At 48.2% G+C, this 23,277-nt stretch overlaps 2 protein-coding genes and 1 long non-coding RNA gene across 17 annotated transcripts in view; 2 read left to right on the top strand and 1 right to left on the bottom strand.

The window, feature by feature from the left end:
* DPCD (deleted in primary ciliary dyskinesia homolog (mouse)) overlaps nt 1–14,446 on the bottom strand; it is a 22,125-nt gene extending 7,679 nt beyond the window's left edge. Inside the window, 6 exon segments of the mRNA XM_054503107.2 lie at nt 669–802; nt 1,143–1,267; nt 7,271–7,351; nt 13,768–13,882; nt 13,885–14,040; nt 14,042–14,446. Of these exon segments, the coding sequence (XP_054359082.2) occupies nt 669–802; nt 1,143–1,267; nt 7,271–7,351; nt 13,768–13,882; nt 13,885–14,040; nt 14,042–14,446 (1,016 nt within the window).
* LOC134740179 (uncharacterized) lies at nt 12,122–13,831 on the top strand. The gene is made up of 2 exons (XR_010127460.1): nt 12,122–12,243; nt 13,646–13,831. It is a non-coding gene; the product is annotated as an uncharacterized LOC134740179 (long non-coding RNA).
* Nucleotides 13,891–23,277, top strand: POLL (DNA polymerase lambda). Of its 15 annotated transcripts, XM_063670180.1 has the most exons (10): nt 13,924–13,966; nt 14,796–14,932; nt 16,018–16,312; nt 16,696–16,837; nt 17,236–17,553; nt 18,496–18,669; nt 19,262–19,390; nt 21,109–21,170; nt 21,762–21,930; nt 22,360–23,277. In XM_063670180.1, the coding sequence occupies exons 2-10, from the start codon at nt 14,818–14,820 to the stop codon at nt 22,381–22,383; spliced, it is 1,428 nt and encodes a 475-aa protein (XP_063526250.1). In that variant the 5' UTR covers nt 13,924–13,966; nt 14,796–14,817; the 3' UTR covers nt 22,384–23,277. The 15 variants fall into 15 exon arrangements, with proteins under 15 accessions (XP_063526249.1, XP_063526246.1, XP_054359080.1 ...); XM_063670179.1 differs by lacking the exons at nt 14,796–14,932; nt 21,109–21,170 and adding an exon at nt 14,978–15,056 and having other exon boundaries at nt 13,891–13,966; XM_063670176.1 differs by lacking the exon at nt 21,109–21,170 and having other exon boundaries at nt 13,896–13,966.

The following is a 23,277-nucleotide window of genomic DNA, read 5'->3' as shown; positions in this document are numbered from 1 at the left end:
TTTCCAAAATGGAAATGCACTGTGGCCACCTTCTGTCCTTTCAACCCCTGCAGTCTGCCTCCCCTCTAGGGGACCACAAAGGGAAGGTGAGTACCCCTTTTGAAGCATTATGCAAGAAACTTCCAAGTGGCCCAAGCATCTGCCCCACTGTCACTCAGTCTGGGGAGGGATTAGGTTTACTGCTGCCCAGTCTGCTTTAAACTGCTGTCAAGTACTGCTTTAAAGGACTGTCACTGCCACTTCAGACGGGGTGCCTTCCAAGCTATGGCTCCCTGCCAGCTCTGACAGTGATGTCACCAGGCCACCCTTACCAAGGCCTGGATCCAGTCAGGAGACCAAGATCATAATAACCTTTCAGCAGAACCACCTGAGACCACAAGTTAATGGTCGTGTGATTTCCCTCATCATCTCATTCATTCAACAAATATTTACTGAGCCCCTATCTATGCCAGGTACTATACTAGATACTCATTCAAGTTTCTCTTCCCTGATGGAGCTGATTATATTATTCAGGCCGGTCCTGCAGAGAGGAAGCCCTTCCAATACCTGGAAGCAGAAGGGCTTCCTCTCTGCAGGACCGGCCTGAATAATGATCCTAACCCCAGATCAAACCCCACCCTACACCCTGCTCATACATAAGCACACAGGGTGCCTTCCACGCTACTCACTTCTTGTTGGTTGTTCTGACAATGATGCAGCGCTCCTTCTGGTCCACACAGACACTATAGACATCCTTAGGATAGGGGAGGTTTCGAATCCACCACTGGAAACTCATCTTGGTGTCCTTGCGCATGAAGATAGGCTGCAGAAGGCAAATCCAACTCGAGGACTGTTCCTGGGGAAGGGAAGGCTCCACCCTCATCAGAGCTCTACCCCGGAGCACAACAAGACCCTCAGCTCTTCTCCACTGCTCCCCTCTGACGCTGCTATTGCTACAACACTCCAGGCCCTGAGCCCCTGCCCTGGGATGATCAAACCAAAATGTCTGTATTCATTCAAACAAACATTTACAGAGTGCTGTGTCCAGGTGGCACACTGGAGGCGAGAAGGTGAACAAGACATGGTCCCTGCCCTCAAGAGCCAGCAGCCCACAGCCCACCCCCACCTCAGCCCGTGCAAGACACCTGGACAGATGGACGTACATTGGCATTGCTTTCCTTGATGAGTTCAGGCTCCAGGTTCCCTGCTCCTAGGGGCGCTGGCTCTCCTACTTCAAGCTGCCACTGGCCCATGGCTCCCACGGCACTTTTCACACGCCACTTTCTCACTGGGGAGAGAAGCAAGCATCGGGATGAGAGTGAAGAGAGGGCCTCTGCTCTTTTCTGCCGAATCACCGGCACCACACTAGGTAACCAGCACAACAAGATGAAAGTGGGAGTGTTGGGCCTTTACTCTCGGCTTTGTTAATCTAAGGAGGGACCTCACAACTTCTGAAATTTCAGTACAGCATTTCAACATTAGACACCCTGCAAAGCGCATCTCATGGGTGCTCAGGCAAAAGGAACTGGAATGAAGCTCTGAGAAGAGCCAAGTGGAGTCAAGAAACCCTCAGGTGTGGCTTCGAGCAAGGAGAAGATGTGAAGATTAGGAAAAGGGTTGTTTCTGGTAATGGAGAAAATTTGGATCCCAAAAAGGAGTTGAAGCACATTTTTTCCCTCAAAAACATGCAGAGGAAAAAATAATTAAGAGGGTGAAAGCTGTTGGGCAGGTCTGTATCATGATTCAGAAAGTCCAAATATAGAAATTCACTCTTTTCAGGTATACCTTGCTTAAAAAAAAAGAAAAAAGCAAAAACAAAAAACCGCCCCAAAGCTGCATTTAAACAAAATCGTAGGCACATGCCATATTTTAAATGCACGATTTATAAAAGATCTAATGTGAATTTTTTGTAAAAGGGAATCCTTCTAGAATGCAAATAACCATCTCTATTTCACTTTGTTTCACAACCCAGATGCTTGCATAAGATTTTAAGGCACATATATTATGAAAATTATAAATCAAGAAACTAGTTGAATGGACAGTACCTGAAAACCCCTGCTGAGATTTTCATTTCAGGAACCATGCAGTCCATCACTGCAGGGGGATCTTTTCTGAGCCACGACCTCCTATTCCCCAGTTCCTTTCCCTTCCTGCTGCATTTGGAATCCAGGGGCTGCCCACTATGGTATCCTCCAGCCTGAGGAGCCCAGTTGGTGCTAAAGACCAGCAGCCTCTGTAGCTGTTTAAGGAGCTAAACAACTCAAAAAGTGCATAGTACTCAGTTATAGTTGTTTCTGTTTGTGTCTTTTTCCAGGTAGGAGTTGAGAGCTACAGTCAGGTTCTCAGCACTAGGCAGCCGGCGGTTTTACTTTAGACCTTTTGAGCAGCTGTGTCAAATCCAAACGCCCTCACCGCTATAAGTAAGGCACACAAGCTGAACACAAAAGTGTGCTGTAAAATTAGAATTTTCCCTTAAATATGTGCTTTTATAAGGTCTGCTGCATTCTGCAGTGTGATTTTATTACCTCTTAGGGCCAAAAATTCTCCCTAGAAACACATTTCCAAGTTTATAATGAAAATTACTAAGGAAGAGTAAAACTTGGAAATATGCTTTATAGGCAACTTTTTTCCCTCTTCTCTCTTAAGTGAATGGACTGTGACCAGGAGTATATCCAAATCTATTCAGTGTTAATACCTCACTTCACTGGAAGCAGCCTTCTGGGGGCCTCTGTCATAGTCGCAAACTCAGAAGTGACAAATGCCTCCGAGCAGCAGCTTATTGTGAAAAGATCCATGTACCCTACTCTATACTATAGGAAAGACCATTCTCAGATTCTCGCTCAGACTACGTATAAAATGCTGTGTGTAGAATAATGCAGGAAATTACTTTTTTTCTCAGGCATATTGACAATGGTATTGGGGACAGCTCACATTGGACGGCAGTGTCAGACAGCTCACATTGGACGGCAGTGTCACATTGGACGGCAGTGACACTTGGGACCATTTAGTGTAAGGGCAAACAAGCACCCTTAGACTCCAATGGTGCCACTTTATAATAGAACACAACCATCACAGATTTTAAAGGCGGAAGTTCCTTTAGAAAGCATCTATTCCAGGCCGGGCATGGTGGCTCATGCCTGTAATCCCAGCACTTTGGGAGGCCGAGGTGGGCGGATCACCTGAGGTCGGGAGTTCAAGACCAGCCTGGCCAACATGGAGAAACCCCGTCTCTACTAAAAATAAAACATTAGCTGGGTGTGGTGGCACATGCCTGTAATCCCAGCTATTGGGGAGGCTGAGGCAGGAGAATCGCTTGAACCTGGGAGGCGGAGGTTGTGGTGAGCCAAGATCGTGCCACTGCACTCCAGCCTGGGCAACAAGAGTGAAACTCCATCTCAAAAAAAAAAAAAAAAAAAAAAAAAAAGAAAGCTTCTACTCCAATGTATGTATTTTTAAAATGAGAAATAGCATTTTTTCCCTGACTGCTCTCTTTCGACCCTTGCCACTACTCTCCAGGAAACAGAGTATGAAGAATTACTGAGGCTCAAGGAGACAATCTTACAAATGCCATGGCTAAACTCCAGGTCTCCTAACTCCAAATCCAGAATTTGAATTATTAATAAAACTTTATTCTGAAAGTGTTCAATAAGCACATATAATATTTTGAAAGGTTTCTGTTTTTTTTTTAAGCAGCTCAATTTATTTTTTATATTTGGCCTTTAAAGGGTAAGCTCTGATTATCTGAAAAAGTAAATTATGAGGACTACCTCACTACCTGGGGCTGGATAAGTGAGGTGCCCCTGTAAGTCATGGGCCTTGCTAAAATGGGTGTCCTAATGCACAATAATGAATGCACCAAGGTGGCCTGGAGGGACGACAACCACCCCAGAGTTTTCTGTGCACTCTTTTACTCCAAGAAATTTTGAGTTTTCCACAGAAAACTTCCCAAGAAGTACTCAAAGAAGGAAGAAAGTCAGCTGCTGATTTCCTTACTTCTGACCTTAAAAACCACTCAGGGAACTTGACACCTCTGGCTGCTTCACCTTTATTTTTTGTTTAAACACCTTGAGAATTAAAGAATTAAATTCTTTGTTAGAATGCAGAAGAAAGTCTCCTTTCCCATTCCCTCTAGAGATAAGACCCAATAAAAGATTTTGGTGAAGTCCTTCTTATTCTTCCTATGCACAAGTGCATGGGTGTGAATGCACATGTACAAATGCACACTTTGTCTTGTCTTTCTTGTCCCTTTGTTCCTGAACTCAAGGACGGCTCCTGCGGCAACAGAAGACTGTTTCCACCTGCTGTCACTCTGATTTGATTATATGTTAAACCCAAACTGGTGTGTGTGAGGCAGCTTCCCGGGATGCTGTCATATCTTCCCAGCTGAGCCCCAGCCAGACCTTGGAAAAGAGACTTTCTACCCCGGTGAAGGGTCTGATGGGGAATATACAAAGGAGGTGGCGCCTGGGGGCTTTTTCCTAAGTCAGCAGGAAGCAGGCTGATGTCCCAGACTGCTGAAAGGAGGCCCCATCTTTCAGGTGGGCTGGAAAGTAGAAGTCCTAAAGTCCTCTTTCCCCAAAGCTCCAAACCCTGGCCCACTTCCAATGTGGATAATTACATTCCCCTTCCCTAAATACTCCCTGCAGCTTAAACTGGATGCAGGATTCTTCTTTTCTGCCTTAAAACACTGCAACATTGCTATGTGGCTATTAAACAGCTGCCATGTCCCATCCCAGAGGAGGCCGAAGGGAATCGAGTGGGTCATTTATAAAGCCAGTGAAGTGCTTGGGGATGAAAGTACTCAATATCTTCCAAATGCAGCCTGGGGTGGTTAGGCTGGCGGTCAAATACCAAAGCAGATTAAGTCGGTAATCCGAATGTAATCGCTGGGGGATGCCCTGCCCTTCAGCCTCAGCCCCCTTGGACATGCTGTGTTCTTCTCAGGCTGGTTTGATGTTCCGATCATTGTTGTGGGGCCTTCAGTTTTTCCTCTATGAATACATGCAGCAATCATTGTGGGGGTGGGAATTAATAGCACTGAGAGGGTAGGAAAAAACCAGGACACTAACATGCTTATTAACACCAACTGCAGGAACACCTATTGGCAATTCTTCCTCTGTAAATTACTTTGAGTTTTTCTAACAGAAAACCAGTTTGGCTAATTATCAAATTTGCATACTTAGCTAGAAAAATGGAAACTATTCCTATTTATTGCCACAAAAACCATGTCTCTATTTTACTTCATAGAATGCACAAGCAAAAGCCAGCTCAAGCCCTGGGATTATTTACACTTAAAAATTAATAATGGACAGTATTTTGCCAGGGCAGCGCTGGTGGACAGGAAGAAGAGTAAGAAAAAGATCTGCTGTTCTAGAGCTGGGCACAGTGGCTCAAGTGAGGTCCTCCTGTCTGCCCATCAGTCCACACTCAGGCCTTTCTGGGGAAAGAAAAACATAGTAAGAAGAAAAGAAAGTTGGATTTAAGTATTCTCAACTCCCAGCAGTATGTTGTTGAGGACTAAAGCATGGGCTCTTAATTGGACAGAACTAGGCTTAAATCCGGCTTAGAAACTAGCTACATAATTCTCAACAAGGTGCTTAACCTCTTTGAGCTTCCATTTTTTCCAAATGTAAAATGGAGACAAGAGTATCTACCTCATAGGGCTTTAATGAGGATGAGTAAATGAGGTAATTCACGTAGAGCACTTAGCATGGTGCCCAGTAAGAGTCACAGTATTAATATCATTATTAGGTCAACATCAGCCAAACAGTGTTCTCCTGTGAACAGTCTTCTCCATTTCTGCTTTTAAGAAAGAGGAGTTTGGAAGCTATGGTCTATTCCCCACCTGCCACCAGGAGAAGTGACAGGTTAATGTGGGATATCAGGGCACACGGTACTACAAATGAAGAAACCTGGACTTGTTTTTAATTTCAGTTTCATGTCCAAGCACAACAAAGAGGCCTGGGTTTTATTTGTTTGTTTTTACAGCCGCAGCAACTATAGCTGTTTTATTTGCTCTGTGTGGAGGAGCAGAGAAGTGGCACGGCGGGCTGGGAGTGAGGAGCTGCGGCTACTCTCTGGCCTGGTTATGGTGGTGGCTAGTCCACGTGACCTCTGCTTTCATAAGTTCTCCCCTGTTAGGCATTCCAAGGCTGTCATCCCCTGGGAGCACTATAAATTACAATGCATTGTGAGGATATTACTACTGTATTGGTTTCCACCGAATCAGTGTCATATGCTAAACACATCAAGATTTTTAATAGCACCAGACTAAACCAATTGGGACTGGAGCCCAAGCAGCTCATAATAAGGAGGGATCAACACTTCACTGTGCGACTGAACATGCGCAGGACAAACATTTTAAGACTGGAGACTGAGGGAATGCAAGCCAGTGTAATCCATGTTGTCGGTTCTAGACATTTATGAGCTGTCAGAAAAAGGGAAAAAGAAATTCCCTCACCAATACTACCTGTCGATCAGGCCCAGGAAGAAATTAAAGCCAAGAATAATGACAAGAAAATAAACCAGCCTGTGATTCCATCATTGGTCTTAGCATTTCAGATGGAACTTAATAAAGAGACCAACTCCCACTGCTGACAGCCTTGGGCCCTGGGTCAAAGAGCCAGCCACCTAGTTCTGGGAAGCTGGTTAATGCTGATGTGCACACCTGGGAGCAGAGTGAACAAATCAAATAATTCCCAGAAATCTGAGCTGGAGCCCCTACCCATGAGCCTGTTCTTAGAGGAAAGGCGCTGCAGGAATGAAAGTGACCATGCTGCAAAATCAGTTTTGACCCTCTTTGACTGAGATGTTCTTCAAGATAAGGACCATATTTTATAGTGTTGCCTTTGATGCAAGCTCAGAAGCTCTGCCTCTGATACTCGCTTGCTCCTGGTGTGGCTTTAGAAAACAAAAACAAACAAACAAAACAACAAGGAAAAACGAATTGTGGTGAAAGTCTGCCCTTATCTCTCCTAAACCTACAAGGCTCACTTGCAATGCCACCTCCTCTGTAAAGTTTTTCCCAACTGTTTCTCTACATCTTAGAATTACTCATTCTCCCATTTGTCTGGGGTGAGGGGTAGGGATGAATTTTACTGGTCAAAAGGACTCGCACTCCACTTTTGGTGCCCAGATTATGCTCAGGAACATTGTTGTCTGGAGGGCTTCAGTCTCTCCCAGCTTCTACATTTGATCCGGGCTCCTGCCTCAAGCCTAAGGCTAGGAGTGTTCACTGTGCTTATGTCAGCCCCAAGTATTACTAAAGGCCCACTGGGAGCCTGTCACTTACCAAGTAGTTCACTCGTCTTCTCGTCATATTCTTCAGCCATTTCCTTGCCGTCTGGGAATAAATAGTGAACCTTCCTTCTCCCTATGCACAAAACAGAGAATGCCTTACCTCAAAGCCTCCCCTTGCCCTGTCCCTTGCAGATCAAGGGGCCTATTTGGGAAACAGCGCCAGCCTTGGGAGTACTGAGGAACCCAGCCAGGACCTCCCCAAACTCCTTGCCAACCATCACCCACCATTACTTTAAAACATTTCCTGAGACTCTCTCCCTTTCTGAAGCTTTCCTTGAACATCTTTGCTCTGCTGTTTCCTCTACCAGCAACAGCTCCATACTTTTTCCTATCTGTGGAACTCTTCTTTGCCCTTCAAAATCCAGCTCAAATGTCACTTCCACTGGGAAGTCTTCCTCCACTATCACCTCCAGCCACCTTGGTAGGATTAATCACATCCTCATGTGTGCCTCCCTAATGTTTTACTCATATCCATAGTGGAGCATTTACTACATACCATGATACTTTTAAAAGCATTTGTCTTCCCATGAATGACATCGTATTTATCTCTCTCCCCACTTCCTAAAACCAAACCTATGTGTTCAGGACACTGAATTGAGTTTCCTGACCAAGCACTCCCTCTAGCCATGCCAGTGCCCTGCCTTCTTCTGCATATCTCCAGGCCATTCCTATCACACAATAACACAATGTTAAGTCCTCATGTATTTTCTTCATGGCCCTTACTTTGGTTATGATTTTACATCTATTTATGTGACTCTTTGATTATTGCCTATCTCTTCTACTAGATAGGAGGGGTTTTATCCCCATGCTACGGTTTCCTAAAGACCAAGCATGGCTCCTGGCATATAGTAGGAGCTCAAATACTGATTGAAAGGATGAATAAACATTGATGCACTATCTGTTGAAAGAACAGAAGAAACTAAGGGAGGCCAGGTGTGGTGGCTCATGCCTGTAATCCCAGCACTTTGGGAGGCAGAGGTGGGCGGATCACAAGGTCAGGAGTTCAAGACCAGCCTGGCCAACATGGTGAAATCCCATCTCTACTAAAAATACAAAAAAGTTAGCTGGGCATGGTGGTGGGTGCCTGTAGTCCCAGCTACTCAGGAGGCTGAGGCAGGAGAATTGCTTGAACCTGGGAGGCGGAGGTTTCAGTGAGCTGAGATTGCGCCACTGCACTCCAGCCTGGGCAACAGAGTGAGACTCTGTCTAAACAAAAAGAAGAAGAAGAAACTAAGGGAGTCTCCTAGCCCAATTCCTCTACCCCTGGAGCATTTGCTTAAGAGTGGCTATGTAATTTCCCCTTTCTTTTTATAGGTAGGGAAGTAGATACAGGCAGACTCCTCAGTAAAACTAGTAACAGAGCACTAACATCCAGTAGACAAGTACCCTATGTATGCTTGATGAATAAGAGCCCCAAGGTGCCTTTTTCCTGTCCAATTCACTTCTCTGTGATACAGTTCCCTTGAGCCATTCCTAATCTGTATTCTGCATAAACTCACCCCTAAATTTGCAGGGCCTCTAGCAGAGCCCTAGGTTATACAACCCTTAATCATTTGGATGGCTCACAGGCATTAGAAAGGGCTCTCCTGTCAGGAGCGGGATCCAAGGTACTGCCTGGGAGGAGCTGAGGGGGTCTTGCCTGACCATCTTCTCCCCTTGGCATCCAGCCTTGAGTCCAGGCAGGATGCAGCGCTTACTAAATCCAGGCATTTCACATGTCTTATCAAATTTAATTCTCACAATAATCCTATGTGTTTTCATTAGCTGTATTTCATAGATGAGGAAAACTGAGGGTTTTTTGTTTTTTGTTTTTTGACGGAGTCTCGCTCTGTCACCAGGCTGGAGTGCAGTGGCGTGATCTCGGCTCACTGCAACCTCTGCCTCCCGGGTTTAAGCAATTCTCCTGCCTCAGCCTCCTGAGTAGCTGGGACTACAGGTGCACGCCACCACACCCAGCTAATTTTTGTATTTTTAGTAGACACAGGGCTTCACCATTTTGGCTAGGATGGTTTCAATCTCCTGAGCTCGTGATCTGCCCACCTCAGCCTCCCAAACGGCTGGGATTACAGGCGTGAGCCACCACGCCCAGCCAACTGAGGCTTTTTTTTTTTAGAGAGTCTTGCTCTGTTGCTGAGGCTGGAGTGCAGTGGTGTGATCTTGGCTCACTGCAACCTCTGCCTCCTGGGCTCAAGTGATCCTCCACCTCAGCCTCCTGAGTAGCTGGGACCATGGTTGCACACCACCATGCCCAGCTAATTTTTAAATTTTTTTTGTAGAGATGGGGTCTTACTATTAAGACCCTGACTGATCTCAAACTCCTGAGCTCAAGTGATCCTCCTGCCTTGGCCTCTCAAAGTGTTGAGAATACAGGTGTGAGCCACCACTCCTGGCCCTTAACTTTGTTTAAAGTGGGTTTTCCCAAACAAGTGTTTTTGTTTTTTAAGAGTGTCTGGCTATGTTCCCTAGGCTGGAGTGCAGTGGCTATTCACAGGCATGATTATAGCACACTACAGCCTCAAACTTCTGGCCTCAAGTGATCTTCCTGCCTCAGTTTCCCCAGTAGCTGGGATTACAGGTGCCCAACACAGGTGTTTAGTTTTTACAAAGCCAACTATATATTTTCTTTCTTTGTGGTTACTGCCTTAGAAGTTGCACTCAGAGCATCCTCCCTTACCCAATGATTATTCAATACTTATCTATACTTTGTTTTAATAGTATATTTATTCTAGAAATAAATTATATATAAATTATTAAGTATATTAGTATATTTTTATAAAAGAAAAATAACTGTGAGTGTATGCATGAAATAATATAGAAGTTTATGTATAAAAATATAAATTATGGGCTGGGCGAGGCAGCTTACGCCTGTAATCTCAGCCCTTTGGGAAGCCGAGGCAGGCGGATCACCTAAGGTCTGGAGTTCGAGACCAGCCTGGCTAACATGGTGAAACCCCGTCTCTACTAAAAATTAAAAAAAAAAATTAGCTGGGTGTGGTGGCAGGTGCCTATAATCCCAGCTACTCAGGAGACTGAGATAGGAGAATCGCTTGAACCCAGGAGGCAAAGGTTGCAGTGAGCCGAGATTGCGCCATTGCACTCCAGTTTGGGCAACAAGAGTGAAACTCATCTCAAAAAAAAAAGTAAATTATGATTATCTTGGTGGTAATATTATATTTGACTTCTTTATTTTTCATATTTCCACAATGAATGTAATTATTTCTTAAAAAAAACAAAAGTAAATTGGAGTCTCATTATCCAATCCAAGATATCAATAGCCATGATTCTTGGTGGAAGGGAGTAACCCCCCGCCACTCCCCACACCCCTCCTACACACCCGGGGTAAATCTGCAGGTTTGACAAGGCTTAACCACATATGCAATACTGAGTTGTTTTTCAGTTTGGGGATAGGGTGGAATCTAACAATATCATTTTGTGATACTACTAACAAAAGAACTTAAAATCCTGGCTGATAAAATATTTGTTTAAAAACTTCTGTGACCACAAAGAGTGAAAGCAGGGACTCGAGTGGATATTTGTATACTCATGTTCAGAGCAGCATTATTCACAATACCCAAAAGGTGGAAGCAACCCAGGTGTCCATCAACAGATGAATAAATAAACAGAATGCAGTACAGACATACAATGGGATATCACTCAGCCTTAAAAAGGAGCAAAATTTTGACACATGCTACAATATCCATACCTCTGTGCCCACCTCTTCCAGGCACAGCCCTTGGTCCTTGCTCTATTTCCCCTAAAAACACAGGGAACATTTAGAGGTTTACTTTACAAACGATATTACAGCCGGAAAGGACCTCAGACATAACAATCGTAGCCCATCCACTTCATTTACAGATGAGGAAAGTGAGATCCAAACAAGTAAAGGGGCCGACTAGAGATCCTGTGGTGAATTAACCGCACAGCTGGAAGCATCCAACTGTGGCAACATGGATGAACCTTGAAGCATTACACTAAGTGAAATACGCCAGTTACAGAAAGACAGATATTGTATGATTCCACTTAGACGAGGTTCCTAGAGCAGTCAAATTCATAGACAGAAAGTAGAATGGTGGTTGCCAGGGGATGGGAGGAGGAGGGAATGAGGAGTTGGTGTTTGGTGGGTACAGAATTTCACTTGAGCTGAGTGTAGTGGCACATGCCTGTAGTCCCAGCTATTCAAGAGGCTGAGGTGGGAGGATTACATGAGCCTAGGAGTTCAAGGCTGCAGTGAGCTATGATTGTACCCCACAGCCTGGGTGACAGAGCAAGACCCTGTCTCTAAAAAAAAAAAAAAATAAAGAATTTCCGTTGAGAAAGATTAAAAAGTTCTGAAGATGGTGGTGATAGTTGCACAACAATGTGAATGTACTTAATGCCACAGAACTGTACACTTAAAAATGATTAAAATGCTAAATTCTGTTATGTATTTATTACCACAATAAAAATAAAAACCACTGTCCTATGAGAAAATGTCCTAAATCTTTAGCAAGGCATAAGAGATCTATCACAATATGTCCCAACTTATCTGTAATCTCTCTTCATTTTCCACAACTTCCCCTCATTGCTGCTTGAGAAAAGGGACCTTTTTATTCTCCCTTCTGTCCTGGCACCTAGAATAGTACCTAACATAGTTATAGGTGGTTTGTTCTGACTGAGTGACTGCTTTAACATTACTAAACGTTTTGTTATTCCTCTAGTAATCAGGCACGTACCTTCACACCTTCACATAGGGTCCTTATATGTGAGTCGTTCTTTGAATAGCTATCCCCTCTTCTTCACTCAGCAAACGCCTATTAATTCTTTCTTTCTTTTTTTTTTTTTTTTTTTTCTGTTTTTTTTGAGACAGGGTCTCGCTCTGTCGCCCAAGCTGGAGTGCACTGGCATGATCTCGGCTCACTGCTGCGTCTACCTTGCTGGCTCAAGCGATCCTCTGGCCTCAGCCACCACAAGTAGCTGGGACTACAGGTATGTGCCATGATGCACGGTTTATTTATTTATTTTTTTGTCTGAGACACAGTCTAACTCACTCTGTCACCCAGGCTGGAATGCAGTGGTGCGATCTCAGTTCACTGCAACCTCCATCTCCCAGGTTCAAGCGATTCTCCTGCCTCAGCCTCCAGAGTAGCTGGAATTATGGGTGCGCACCACCATGCCTGGCTAATTTTTTTGTATTTTTAGTAGAGATGGGGTTTCATCATGTTGGCTAGGCTGGTCTCGAACTCCTGGCCTCAAGGGATCCCACTCGGCCTCCCAACATGCTGGGATTACAGGCGTGAACCACCACATCCGGCCATAATTTCCATATTTTTTGTAGAGATGAGGTTTGGCCATGTTGCCCAAGCTGGTCTCGAACCCCTGAGCTCAAATGATCCGCCCGCTTTGGCCTCCCAGAGTGCTGGAATTACGGGGGTGAGCCACTGTGCCTGACCTTATTAATTCTTTAGGACCCAGAAACATCATCACTTCTGTTGGGTCTTCCTCCAAAGAGATGTCACTTACACCTTCACTCTTTCCTACCATTTTATACAAGACTACAACCTCTATTTAACGCTTCTTATTATTTAAGTACATGTTTTTCCCAACCACTCTGAGTACTGGGACAACATATCTTTTTCTTTCTGTTCTAGTTTAGAGCTTGGCACATAGTAAAAGCCTTCCTAAATGTTGCACGAACGAGTAAATGATTTTAATTTCCACAAACTCCAGGCTTCCCTGATTGGTCTCTGCCTGTGAACATGAGTCACCAGCTGTTATCCTGAGAGCCTCAGGAACTTCAGACGCAATTCATCCTGGCTACCCAGTGGGTCCAGAAAGGACCCAAGTGCACAAAGGGGCCGACATCGGCCAATCCTAGGGTGGGGAAAAGTTAGGTATCCATGCCCCTGTGCCCACTTCTTCCAGCACAGCCCTTGGTTCTTGCTCTAGCTCTCCTAAAGACACAGAAAACATTTAGAAGTTCACTTAACAAAAATATTACAGCTGGAAAGGACTTCAGAGATAACAATGGTAGTCCATCCACTTCATTTTACACATGAGGAAAGTGAGGCCCAAACAAGTAAAGGAGCCGACTGGAGCGCCCGTGGTGAATTAATGGCACAGTTGGAACTAGAGCCCAGGCCTCTCTCCTCTCTAAAGTCTAAAACATTCTTGGATTTCAGTTTCCTCTTCTGTAAAACAGGGTGGAAAATTAGCCTCTCAGGACAGTGGTGAGGAGCAAATGAGATAATGAATGTAAAAGAAATTACTATATTAGCAACAGAACTCAGAGCGGAGCGAGATGGTGTAGAGGAATCTAAGGGGTGTCCGGAGACATGTGTTCCAGTCTTGTCATCTCTGTGAGCCTCAGTCTCCTCATCTGCAAATGCAGGACCTGGCCCGGCTGACCGTCAAGACCCTTCCAGCTCTGCCGACCCAGGCCCTGAGGCCCTTCCCGGAGGGCCGGACCCTGAGGGAAAAAAACGAAGGAGCCCGTGGGGACCCTCGAGTTACCGTCCTGCAGCAGCGCAGTCTTCTGGGCTGTCCGCAGACTCTCCATCCAGCCCGTCACCGCCATCTTTCCCCTGCTAAGCAGCACGCCCAGCCGCTGCCATGGCAACCGTTCCACTGAGGGTCACTTCCGGCTGACTCGGAAGCTATTCTGGCCATTTGCCCGCCTTCCCCCCTTCGTCCGCTCCCATTGGCTCTCCTGGTAAGTGGTCTATTCCTGCCCACCCCCGGGTGACTAGTTTGGCCAGTTGTCGACCCCACCCGGGGACCGACTCTGAGGTTGTAGAGAGACTCTTGGGGCCGGGGTCGGGCACTCCAGCTTTCTTCTAGCCCCGAGCTGGGATTCCCTGGCCTGCGCCAGCTGCGTACACGGCGAGTACACCGCACCTGCCCGGGACTTCACCCGCAGCTGCGAGACTCCTCCATTCCCGGAGGGCTCCCCACACCTGCTGCGGCCGTGCCCCATCTCCCCGCAGCTGCGGCGCTGAGCACCCCCATGTCGAGAGGCTGATACCAGGACAGGTGCAGGGCGTTCTCACTCACCCCCGAAAGTCCTCCTCCTCAGGTTTTCCTCTGCAAGTCTGTGTTGGAGGTAGAGAAATAGTATGTGGGGTTTATGTGCAGGTCCTCCCCAGGCTCCGCTCCATCCCCTAAAGCTCCATTTCCTAGCCCAGCAACTCATTTGGTAAAGCCCTTCGAAGTGGGCCGCAGCAGGGCTGTGCTGAGTCTTTAGCGCAACCCCTCTGAGGAATGGTGTCGTTTCCTTCTCCTCAAAAGTACCCCCGATGGCCCCAGCCTTCCCCTCATTTCCCCTAATACTCCAACTTCGAAAGGCTGCGGAGTGTGAAGCTAGTCTAAACCACTGAAGTTTAACCGGGTTTGAAGAGACACCCCCCCACCACCCGCTTCCCCAAACTGGGCTGCTACCCACAAGGCCTAGTCAGGAAAGACCCTACCTCCATAGGCAAAGGGGTTGGAGGGCCTCAATTCTGGATTTCCACGTGCAGCAGCCCTGACCAACCCTCCAATAGGCCGGGATCCAGCCATACTTCAATGGATCCCAGGGGTATCTTGAAGGCATTTCCCAAGCGGAAGAAAATTCATGCTGATGCATCATCAAAAGTACTTGCAAAGATTCCCAGGAGGGAAGAGGGAGAAGAAACAGAAGGTGAGCTGACCCACTCTCAGAACCCTCGTGTGCTTGAACCCTCAGCCTTCATGTGCTTCAGCCCTACGTTGTTCATGTCCAGAATCAGATATTGGAGCTGACTCTGCCTGCCCAGGGCCTGCAGGTCTGTTTGTATCTACCTTGTACTAAGCTTGGTCCTGGGTCTTGGACAGGCCATTTGCTGTGTTACCTTCTTTTCTACCCGAAGACCTCTATCCATCAGAAAAGACTCCCTGGGCCCTCAGGGAATGACCAGTATAATTTTTGCCCTGGGGACTGGGACAGAAACCCCCCTCCATTACCCAGGCTTGTTGTTAGTTGTTTTGCAGCCAAATTGACAAATAAATGGCAGGGGCTTTGGAGGCAGGGTTGTCGGGTCTGTCAGACCGTAAGGGCAAGAAACGTGCTTTGTTGAAAGAATAAATGATAAAGGATTCAAAGTATGGAGAGAGGCTGGGCGCGGTGGCTCATGCCTGTAATCCCAGCACTTTGGGAGGCCGAGGCAGGCAAATCACCTGTGCTCAGGAGTTCGAGACCAGCCTGGGCAACATGGCAAAACCCCATCTCTACTAAAAATACAAAAAATTAGCCAGGCATGGTGGCACACGCCTGTAATCCCAGCTACTTGGGAGGCTGAGGCATGAGAATCGCTTGAACTTGGGAGATGGAGGTTGCAGTGAGCCAAGATGACGCCACTGTATTCCAGCCTGGGCAACAGAGTGAGACTGTCTCCAAACAAAAACAAAACAAAAGAAAACAAAACAAACAAAAAACAAAGTAAGAAGGGAGGAAGCATTCATTCAACAGATATTTACAGGTTACTTACAATGTGCCAGACACTTCCAGGTTGCACCAAGGAACAGGACATATGAAAATCCTTGTCCCTTACATTCAAGTGCTGGCCTGTGAGAAAATTTGCTATGTGTAGAAGGAAAGCTGTCTGGATGGAAGGGAAATGCTTATTTTCAGGGTAGGAGACTGTGAACACATCATTCAGATCATGTTAGAAGTTATGTTGTGGCCAGGGGGTGGCAGATAAAAATTAAAATGTTACAACAGTAGTCATCTGGATGTTCCTTCCACAGAGTGGCTGAGCTCCCTTCGGGCCCATGTTGTGCGCACTGGCATTGGACGAGCCCGGGCAGAACTCTTTGAGGAGCAGATTATTCAGCATGGTGGCCAGCTATGCCCTGCCCAGGGCCCAGGTGTCACTCACATTGTGGTGGATGAAGGCATGGACTATGAGCGAGCCCTCCGCCTTCTCAGACTACCCCAGCTGCCCCCAGGTGCTCAGCTGGTGAAGTCAGCCTGGCTGAGCTTGTGCCTTCAGGAGAGGAGACTGGTGGATGTAGCTGGATTCAGCATCTTCATCCCCAGTAGGTGGGCTGATCCCAGTCTTTTTTTCAAATGTTTTCCAGTAGCATCTTGAGCTCTTTTCTTGAATTATTAAAAATAACTATCATTAATTTAAAAATTAGCCAGGCATGGTGGTGTGTGCCTGTAGTCCCAGCTATAAGAGGTTTAGGTGGGAGGATTGATTGAGCCAGGGAGGTTAAGGCTGCAGTGAACCTTGATCGTACCACTGTACTCCAGCCTGGGTGACAGAGCAAGACCCTGTCTCAAGAGAAACTCCAAAAACCTCAAAAAACTCATTTTCTTAATTGGACACACTGGGAAACCAAGTATTTCAGAGTACAGAAGGACTGGGGACAGATACAGGATGAGACCTTTGGTGTCTTAACCTCCCATCACCATCCCCACAGGTACTTGGACCAGCCACAGCCCAGCAAGGCAGAGCAGGATGCTTCTATTCCTCCTGGCACCCATGAGGCCCTGCTTCAGACAGCCCTTTCTCCTCCTCCTCCTCCCCAAAAGGCAAAAGAGGCACCAAACACCCAAGCCCAGGTCAGGAGCCTCCCATCCCTCAGAACTCCCTTCCCCTAGGAAGCAGATCACAGAAATGGGGAGGGCCTGGTGGCTGTTCAGAAAGTCCCAGGCCCCTGAGAGAGGAGGGCTCTATTGTGAAGCCATTTAGCTCTTCCCAACACTCATCACTGCTGCATTCATCTAGGCCATATCTAACACATACCACTGGGGATCCTAGGGCTAGGCACTGCGTGGAGCCAAAGGGAACGTGGCCCCACACCCAGGGAGATCCAAGTCTGATGCAGAAGGCCCTGCCTCATTTTCTTAGGTCTGACTAAAAGGCCCTCCCCCCGCACAAAGAAGATGACCCCTACCTTTAAGGATCCCTTCTCTTGAAGGACAATAATTTATTGTTTTCTTTTCTTCTCTACCCCAAGCCCATCTCTGATGATGAAGCCAGTGATGGGGAAGAAACCCAGGTTAGCGCAGCTGATCTGGAAGCCCTCATCAGTGGCCACTACCCCACCTCCCTTGAGGGAGATTGTGAGCCTAGCCCAGCCCCTGCGGTCCTGGATAAGTGGGTCTGTGCACAGCCCTCAAGCCAGAAGGCGACCAACCACAACCTCCATATCACAGAGAAGCTGGAAGTTCTGGCCAAAGCCTACGGTGTTCAGGGAGACAAGTGGAGGGCCCTGGGCTATGCCAAGGCCATCAATGCCCTCAAGAGCTTCCATAAGCCTGTCACCTCGTACCAGGTACCCAGGGGCTAGAGTGGGAGGAGAGGTCTTTACTAGCCAGCGGTTAGTGAAGGCGCCGCCAGTCACCAGTGGGGTTCAGGTACAGTGGTGAAGATTTTATGGGTTCCAGGACTTGCACAAAAGAAAAAAAAGGAAAATTGGTGAAAGCAGATTGGCAAAATCTTGATAGTTGTTGAAGCTGGGAGATGTACGATACTTGGGGGTTTGTTATACGGATCTCTCTACTTTTGAATTTTTTAACATAATTAAAAGTTTTTTATTTTTAATTTTGTTTATTTATTTATTTATTTATTTATTTATTTATTTAGCAGAGATGGTGTTTCGCTGTGTTACCCAGGCTGGTCCCGAACTCCTGGGCTCAAGCAATCCACCCTCAGCTCAGCCCTGCAAAGTGCTGGGATTACAGCCATGAGCCCCTGTGTCCGGCCTAAAAAGTTTTTTAGAAGTTTAGACTCTGAAGCCTAACAGACCAGGGTTTGAACTCTGGTTCCTGTCATTCACTAACTGTGTGACTCCAGACAAGTTACTTAAACTCTCAAAGCATCAGTTTTCTCATTAGTAAAAAGGGGCTACTATTAAATGAAATGGCCCCTGTAGCACAGGACCTGACATACAGTGAGCCCTCAGTAAATGTTAGCTCTTGCTGTTGGAAGGATGATGATGGTGGTGGTGGTGGTGGTGACTAATATCTTTATTATTTTCTGCTTCTTACTGCTGGTCTCCATCCTTCTGGGAACCAAAAGACAAATTACCCAGCCTTCATTCTATCCAAAATTCTCATCTTCAACTACACCCAAGCTTTACACAGCCACACAGTTGCCAAGCAGCCAGGCTGGCTTTTATGCCAGCATCTGCTAGAGGAGTCAGCTTCCTTTCCAATGGCTCCATCTCTTCCATCTCCTCACTCTTCTTTCTTGCCTCTGCCTCCTCCTCCTCTAGGAGGCCTGCAGTATCCCTGGGATTGGGAAGCGGATGGCTGAGAAAATCATAGAGATCCTGGAGAGCGGGCATCTGCGGAAGCTGGACCATATCAGTGAGAGCGTGCCTGTCTTGGAGCTCTTCTCCAACATCTGGGGAGCTGGGACCAAGACTGCCCAGATGTGGTACCAACAGGTCACACCCTGGCTCAGCCCCTACTTCAGTGTTGCTGTGTCTCAGAGTTCCTGCCCCAGAGTTCCCTACGCTGTGCTCTGATGGGAATGCACCCACAGTATAGGGAGACCATTTTTCAAGCGTACCACGACTCATATAGACCCCTCAGCTCCCAGAACAGCCTTGTTGCTTGGTATCCTTAAGGAGTAGACAGGGACAAGACGTATGTTTCTCAGTCTCCCCAGACCAGCAAAGGCCTTCCTGAGGAGGCCAGGCCTTGACACTGTGTGTCTAGAGTAGTGGTTCCCAATCCTGGCTCTGCCCACAATCACCAGGGCAGCTTGATAAGGATGAAGATGACAAGGTCCATCCTCAGACTGATGGAATCATGAACGAGTATTTTAGGATAGTGGCAGGGCTGGATGATGGCATGTTTCCCATGCTCCCTGCCTTTCCCAAGTCCTGCTGAGTACAGACCCAACTGCCGCTAGGTTGGTCCTGCCTCTAGCCTTCCCTAGAGTCTGGGGCGATGGAAGCCTTGTGCGTGTGCTCACTCATGCCTCTTCATTGGTCCTGGATCCTTACAGCTTCCTATCTGGCTGCTTTTTTCCAGGGCTTCCGAAGTCTGGAAGACATCCGCAGCCAGGCCTCCCTGACAACCCAGCAGGCCATCGGCCTGAAGCATTACAGTGACTTCCTGGAACGTATGCCCAGGGAGGAGGCTACAGAGATTGAGCAGACAGTAAGCAGGTGTCCCAGAGCAGTGAGGACAGCCAGGTCCTGCTCTAAGGTCTTGGGTCAAAGCCAAGAACCCCCGACTCCTCAGCTGGGGAGCGCAGCAGGCAGAGGAAACTGTGGGTCACCAGAGGTTGAGCACAGAGCAAGTTGAGACTGAAGCTCCAGGCCCAAAGGTGGGGGTGGGGGGCTTTGGGAGGAAAGAGCTGTAACACCAGCCCTCTAGATTCTAGTTCTCAGTAGTCAGGCCTATTAGGATTGGATTAGATTCTAGACTGGTTGGTGTTAGGATTGGGTTAATGTTAGGGTTAGATTACAGGTGAATTACATCTGTATTACTTTGAGGTTATGGTGGGTCAGGGCAGAGGGTTTTAATATTTTATTTTATTTTATCTTATCTTATTTTTTTATTTCACCAACTTTGAGAACCTGATGAAAACTGTGGACTGTTTTCTCCCCAAAATGCACAAATGTGCAAAGGTTTATGTCTTTTTCCAGATGTATGGACCTTCTAAAGCCCATGCAAGGCTGGCTCAGGATTTGGGGTAGAGTTGGTGTAAAAGCACAGTGTCAGTAGGATTTGGTTTGGGGTTGGAAGAAAGCTCCATCAAGATCGAGTTAAGACCAGGCGCGGTGGCTCACGCCTTTAATCCCAGCACATTGGGAGACCAGTGCGGACAGATCATCTGAGCTCAGGAGCTTGAGACCAGCCTGGCCAACGTGGTAAAACCCTGTCTCTATAAAACATACAAAAATTTCCAGCCTGGCAAACATGGCGAAACCCCGTCTCTACTAAAAATACAAGAAAGTTAGCCGGGTGCCGTGGCTCATGCCTATAATCCCAGTTTCTTGGGAGGCTGAGGTGGAAGATTTGCTTGAACCTGGGAGGCGGAGGTTGCAGCGAGCCAAGATTGTGCCACTGCACTCTAGCCTGGGCAACAGAGCAAGACTGTGTCTGAAAAAAAAAAAAAAAAAAAAAGAAAAGATTGAGTTAATGTTAGGCTTTAATTAGGCGTAGGATTTTCTTAATGTTGGTTGCTTTTAAGTTAAGATTTGTAGTTGTTCCAGAAATAAGATTTGGGTTTGGTTTAGAGTTGGGTTAGCTATTAGGTTCATGTAAAAGCTAGATTAGAGAGACACTGGACTGCATTTAGGGCTAGATGTATCATTTGTTCAATGGGCATTAGGATTAGGAGCTGCTTGTAATAGTCAAGGTTTGCTCACTTTGGTCAGGGATTCTGATAGAGTGGGATCCCATGGAGACTGGCCCAGTTTGATTGAAATTAGCCTCCAGCTCCATTCCAGGCTACAAGGCTATGAGGCCGGTATGAGATGGATGGACAGGCCTCTTTGTCCGCCCATCACCAGGCCTTGGTGCTAGTGATGACACCGTCACTCAGCCATGGTATCTGGGCATGGAGAATGCCTCAGTCAGTCCCCAGCCCATTGGAACAAAAGAGGCTTCCCGCGGGCCTCCTGTGCCCCCGTTTAAGGGCTCCAGCCGTAGGAGTTTTGATGGGATTACTCACGTGGACCTCCTCCTTCCATTCTCTTGGGAGGCTCAAGAAGCGAGTAAGGGGATTAGCGGAGCCCTCCTGTCAGGATACTTGAGGTGTCCAGGGCCCCAGAATTCTCAGTGTCCTGGGGTGGAGGCGGGAGGCCATCTGCATATGAAAGAACCTCAGTGTCTCAGGGGTGGAGGCTAATGGGTTTATTTTTTCTCAGAGGGACAATCCTTCAGCTGACAGTTGCTGTCTCAGCTCCCTCCCCACCAAGAAAGGATGTGGGTATTGGCTCAGAACTGCCCCCTCTTTGCTTTCTTTCCTCTCCTTTCCCACAGGTGCAGCTGTATTTCTGTGCTCTACTTTCTCCCGGGCCTGGGCCTGGCGCATGCTGCCAGCCACTTGCTCAGGCCTCAAGCCCCAGCTCACATATTCCAAACCTTTAGCTCCAAATCAGTAGATATCTGGGGCTGCCTAGACCTGGCTGAGGGCTTTCAGCACCTGGCCCCTTGTCCTAAGTGGAGTTTCACAGACTTGGGCACGTGGGCTAGGGCAGGGGCAGAGAGAGTCTGTGTCTCCCTACTCTTAAAGAGCGCCATGGGGCAAGCTTAGTGCCCACTCTCAGAGGCAGAGCTGGCACCTTCTCCCATCTCTCCTCAGGCTTGCCTCCTGCACAGTGAGCTTTTTCTTCTCTCCTGTCCTAGCGAAGGGAAAGAACGGCAGCTCCCCAGGGTGGATTCCCCTGGGCTTGCAGCAGGCATCCGCGAATGGGCATAAGCTGAGGGTGTGGGCCCGAGTCTGGGAAGGCCCTTGTGCTGCTGTGGGGGAGGAGCTCCCCACGCACGGCCCCTCACCTGTCACCACTCTCTTTCCCAGGTCCAGAAAGCAGCCCAGGCCTTTAACTCCGGGCTGCTGTGTGTGGCATGTGGTTCATACCGACGGGGAAAGGCGACCTGTGGTGATGTCGACGTGCTCATCACTCACCCAGATGGCCGGTCCCACCGGGGTATCTTCAGCCGCCTCCTTGACAGTCTTCGGCAGCAAGGTATAAGCTCCATCTCTGGGTGAGCAGGTTGACAGAGGGCAGCACAGGTCTGGGGGGCCCCAAGACGGAGAACCTCAGAAGTTCCAGTCAGTCCCGAGGCAGGAAGCAGGGGAACAGTGCTTTGCCAGCATCCCATCTATCGGGGCCGGAATCCTCTCCAGGGAGAGATGGAACAGCCCCGCCACGCCTACGTGGAGGTGCTCAGTGAACCCTGCAGGCCAAGTATCTCATCTGGTTTTTCTGTGACACTATGGGGGAGATGGGAATTACTATCCATGTTTTACAGGAAAGGAGGAGGGCCCAGACAGGGTAGTGTCACCCAGCTAATACCTGGGCAAGCCCCAGCTTAGAGATCAGCAGAGACCTGGGAGGATGGGACAGCCCAGGCCTGCCTCCCTGCCCTCCCAGCAGTCCCCTCTGTTGGGCCAGGGTTCCTCACAGATGACTTGGTGAGCCAAGAGGAGAATGGTCAGCAACAGAAGTACTTGGGGGTGTGCCGGCTCCCAGGGCCAGGGTGGCGGCACCGGCGCCTGGACATTATCGTGGTGCCCTATAGCGAGTTTGCCTGTGCCCTGCTCTACTTCACCGGCTCTGCACACTTCAACCGCTCCATGCGAGCCCTGGCCAAGACCAAGGGCATGAGTCTGTCAGAACATGCCCTCAGCACTGCTGTGGTCCGGAACACCCAAGGCTGCAAGGTGGGGCCTGGCCGAGTGCTGCCCACTCCCACTGAGAAGGATGTCTTCAGGCTCCTAGGCCTCCCCTACCGAGAACCTGCTGAGCGGGACTGGTGACCCATGGCTGGGGGTGCTGCGGAGAGCCGAGTTGGACTGTCTACCCCTCCTGGCCACCCAGTACTCCCTCCAGCCTCATCTGGCCGAACCTCGCCGCTCCAACCACCAGCTTCCTCAGCGAGCAGGGCCCAGGGCTCTGGGCCTGAAGCAAGAGCCAGCCCGGCTCCCAGTGTCTGCCCAGCTCTCTCCCAGACAGGAGCAGGCTGCCACCCCTTCTACCTTACCACTGCCCCTCGAAGAATTTTGCAAATGGCCCCTTGTCCCATTTTAAGCAGGAGCAGGTGGCTGGTTTGAAGCCCCAGGTATCCCCCTTCCCTGCTATGGGAAAGGCCAAGCTGCTGGGTGGGGACAGAGGCTGCAGCGGGGAGGGAAGCAGCCGTGCTGTCAACATCATCCAGCACCCTCTGGGGTAGGAGAACAGCCATTCCACACGTGTTCCCTCTATCCATCCTGCTTCCCGGGCAGCTGGTGGTGCTGGGAATGGGGTGTCCCAGCCTTGGTGAGGACAGTGTTGGGAGGCCCAGGGGCCCAGTAAAGTGCATTTGACATTGAA

This window comes from Pongo pygmaeus, chromosome 8 (assembly GCF_028885625.2).
Source record: "Pongo pygmaeus isolate AG05252 chromosome 8, NHGRI_mPonPyg2-v2.0_pri, whole genome shotgun sequence".
NCBI classification, from domain to species: Eukaryota; Metazoa; Chordata; class Mammalia; order Primates; family Hominidae; genus Pongo; species Pongo pygmaeus.
Note: the sequence above shows the minus strand (reverse complement) of the source record. Positions and strands in the feature narration are given on the sequence as shown.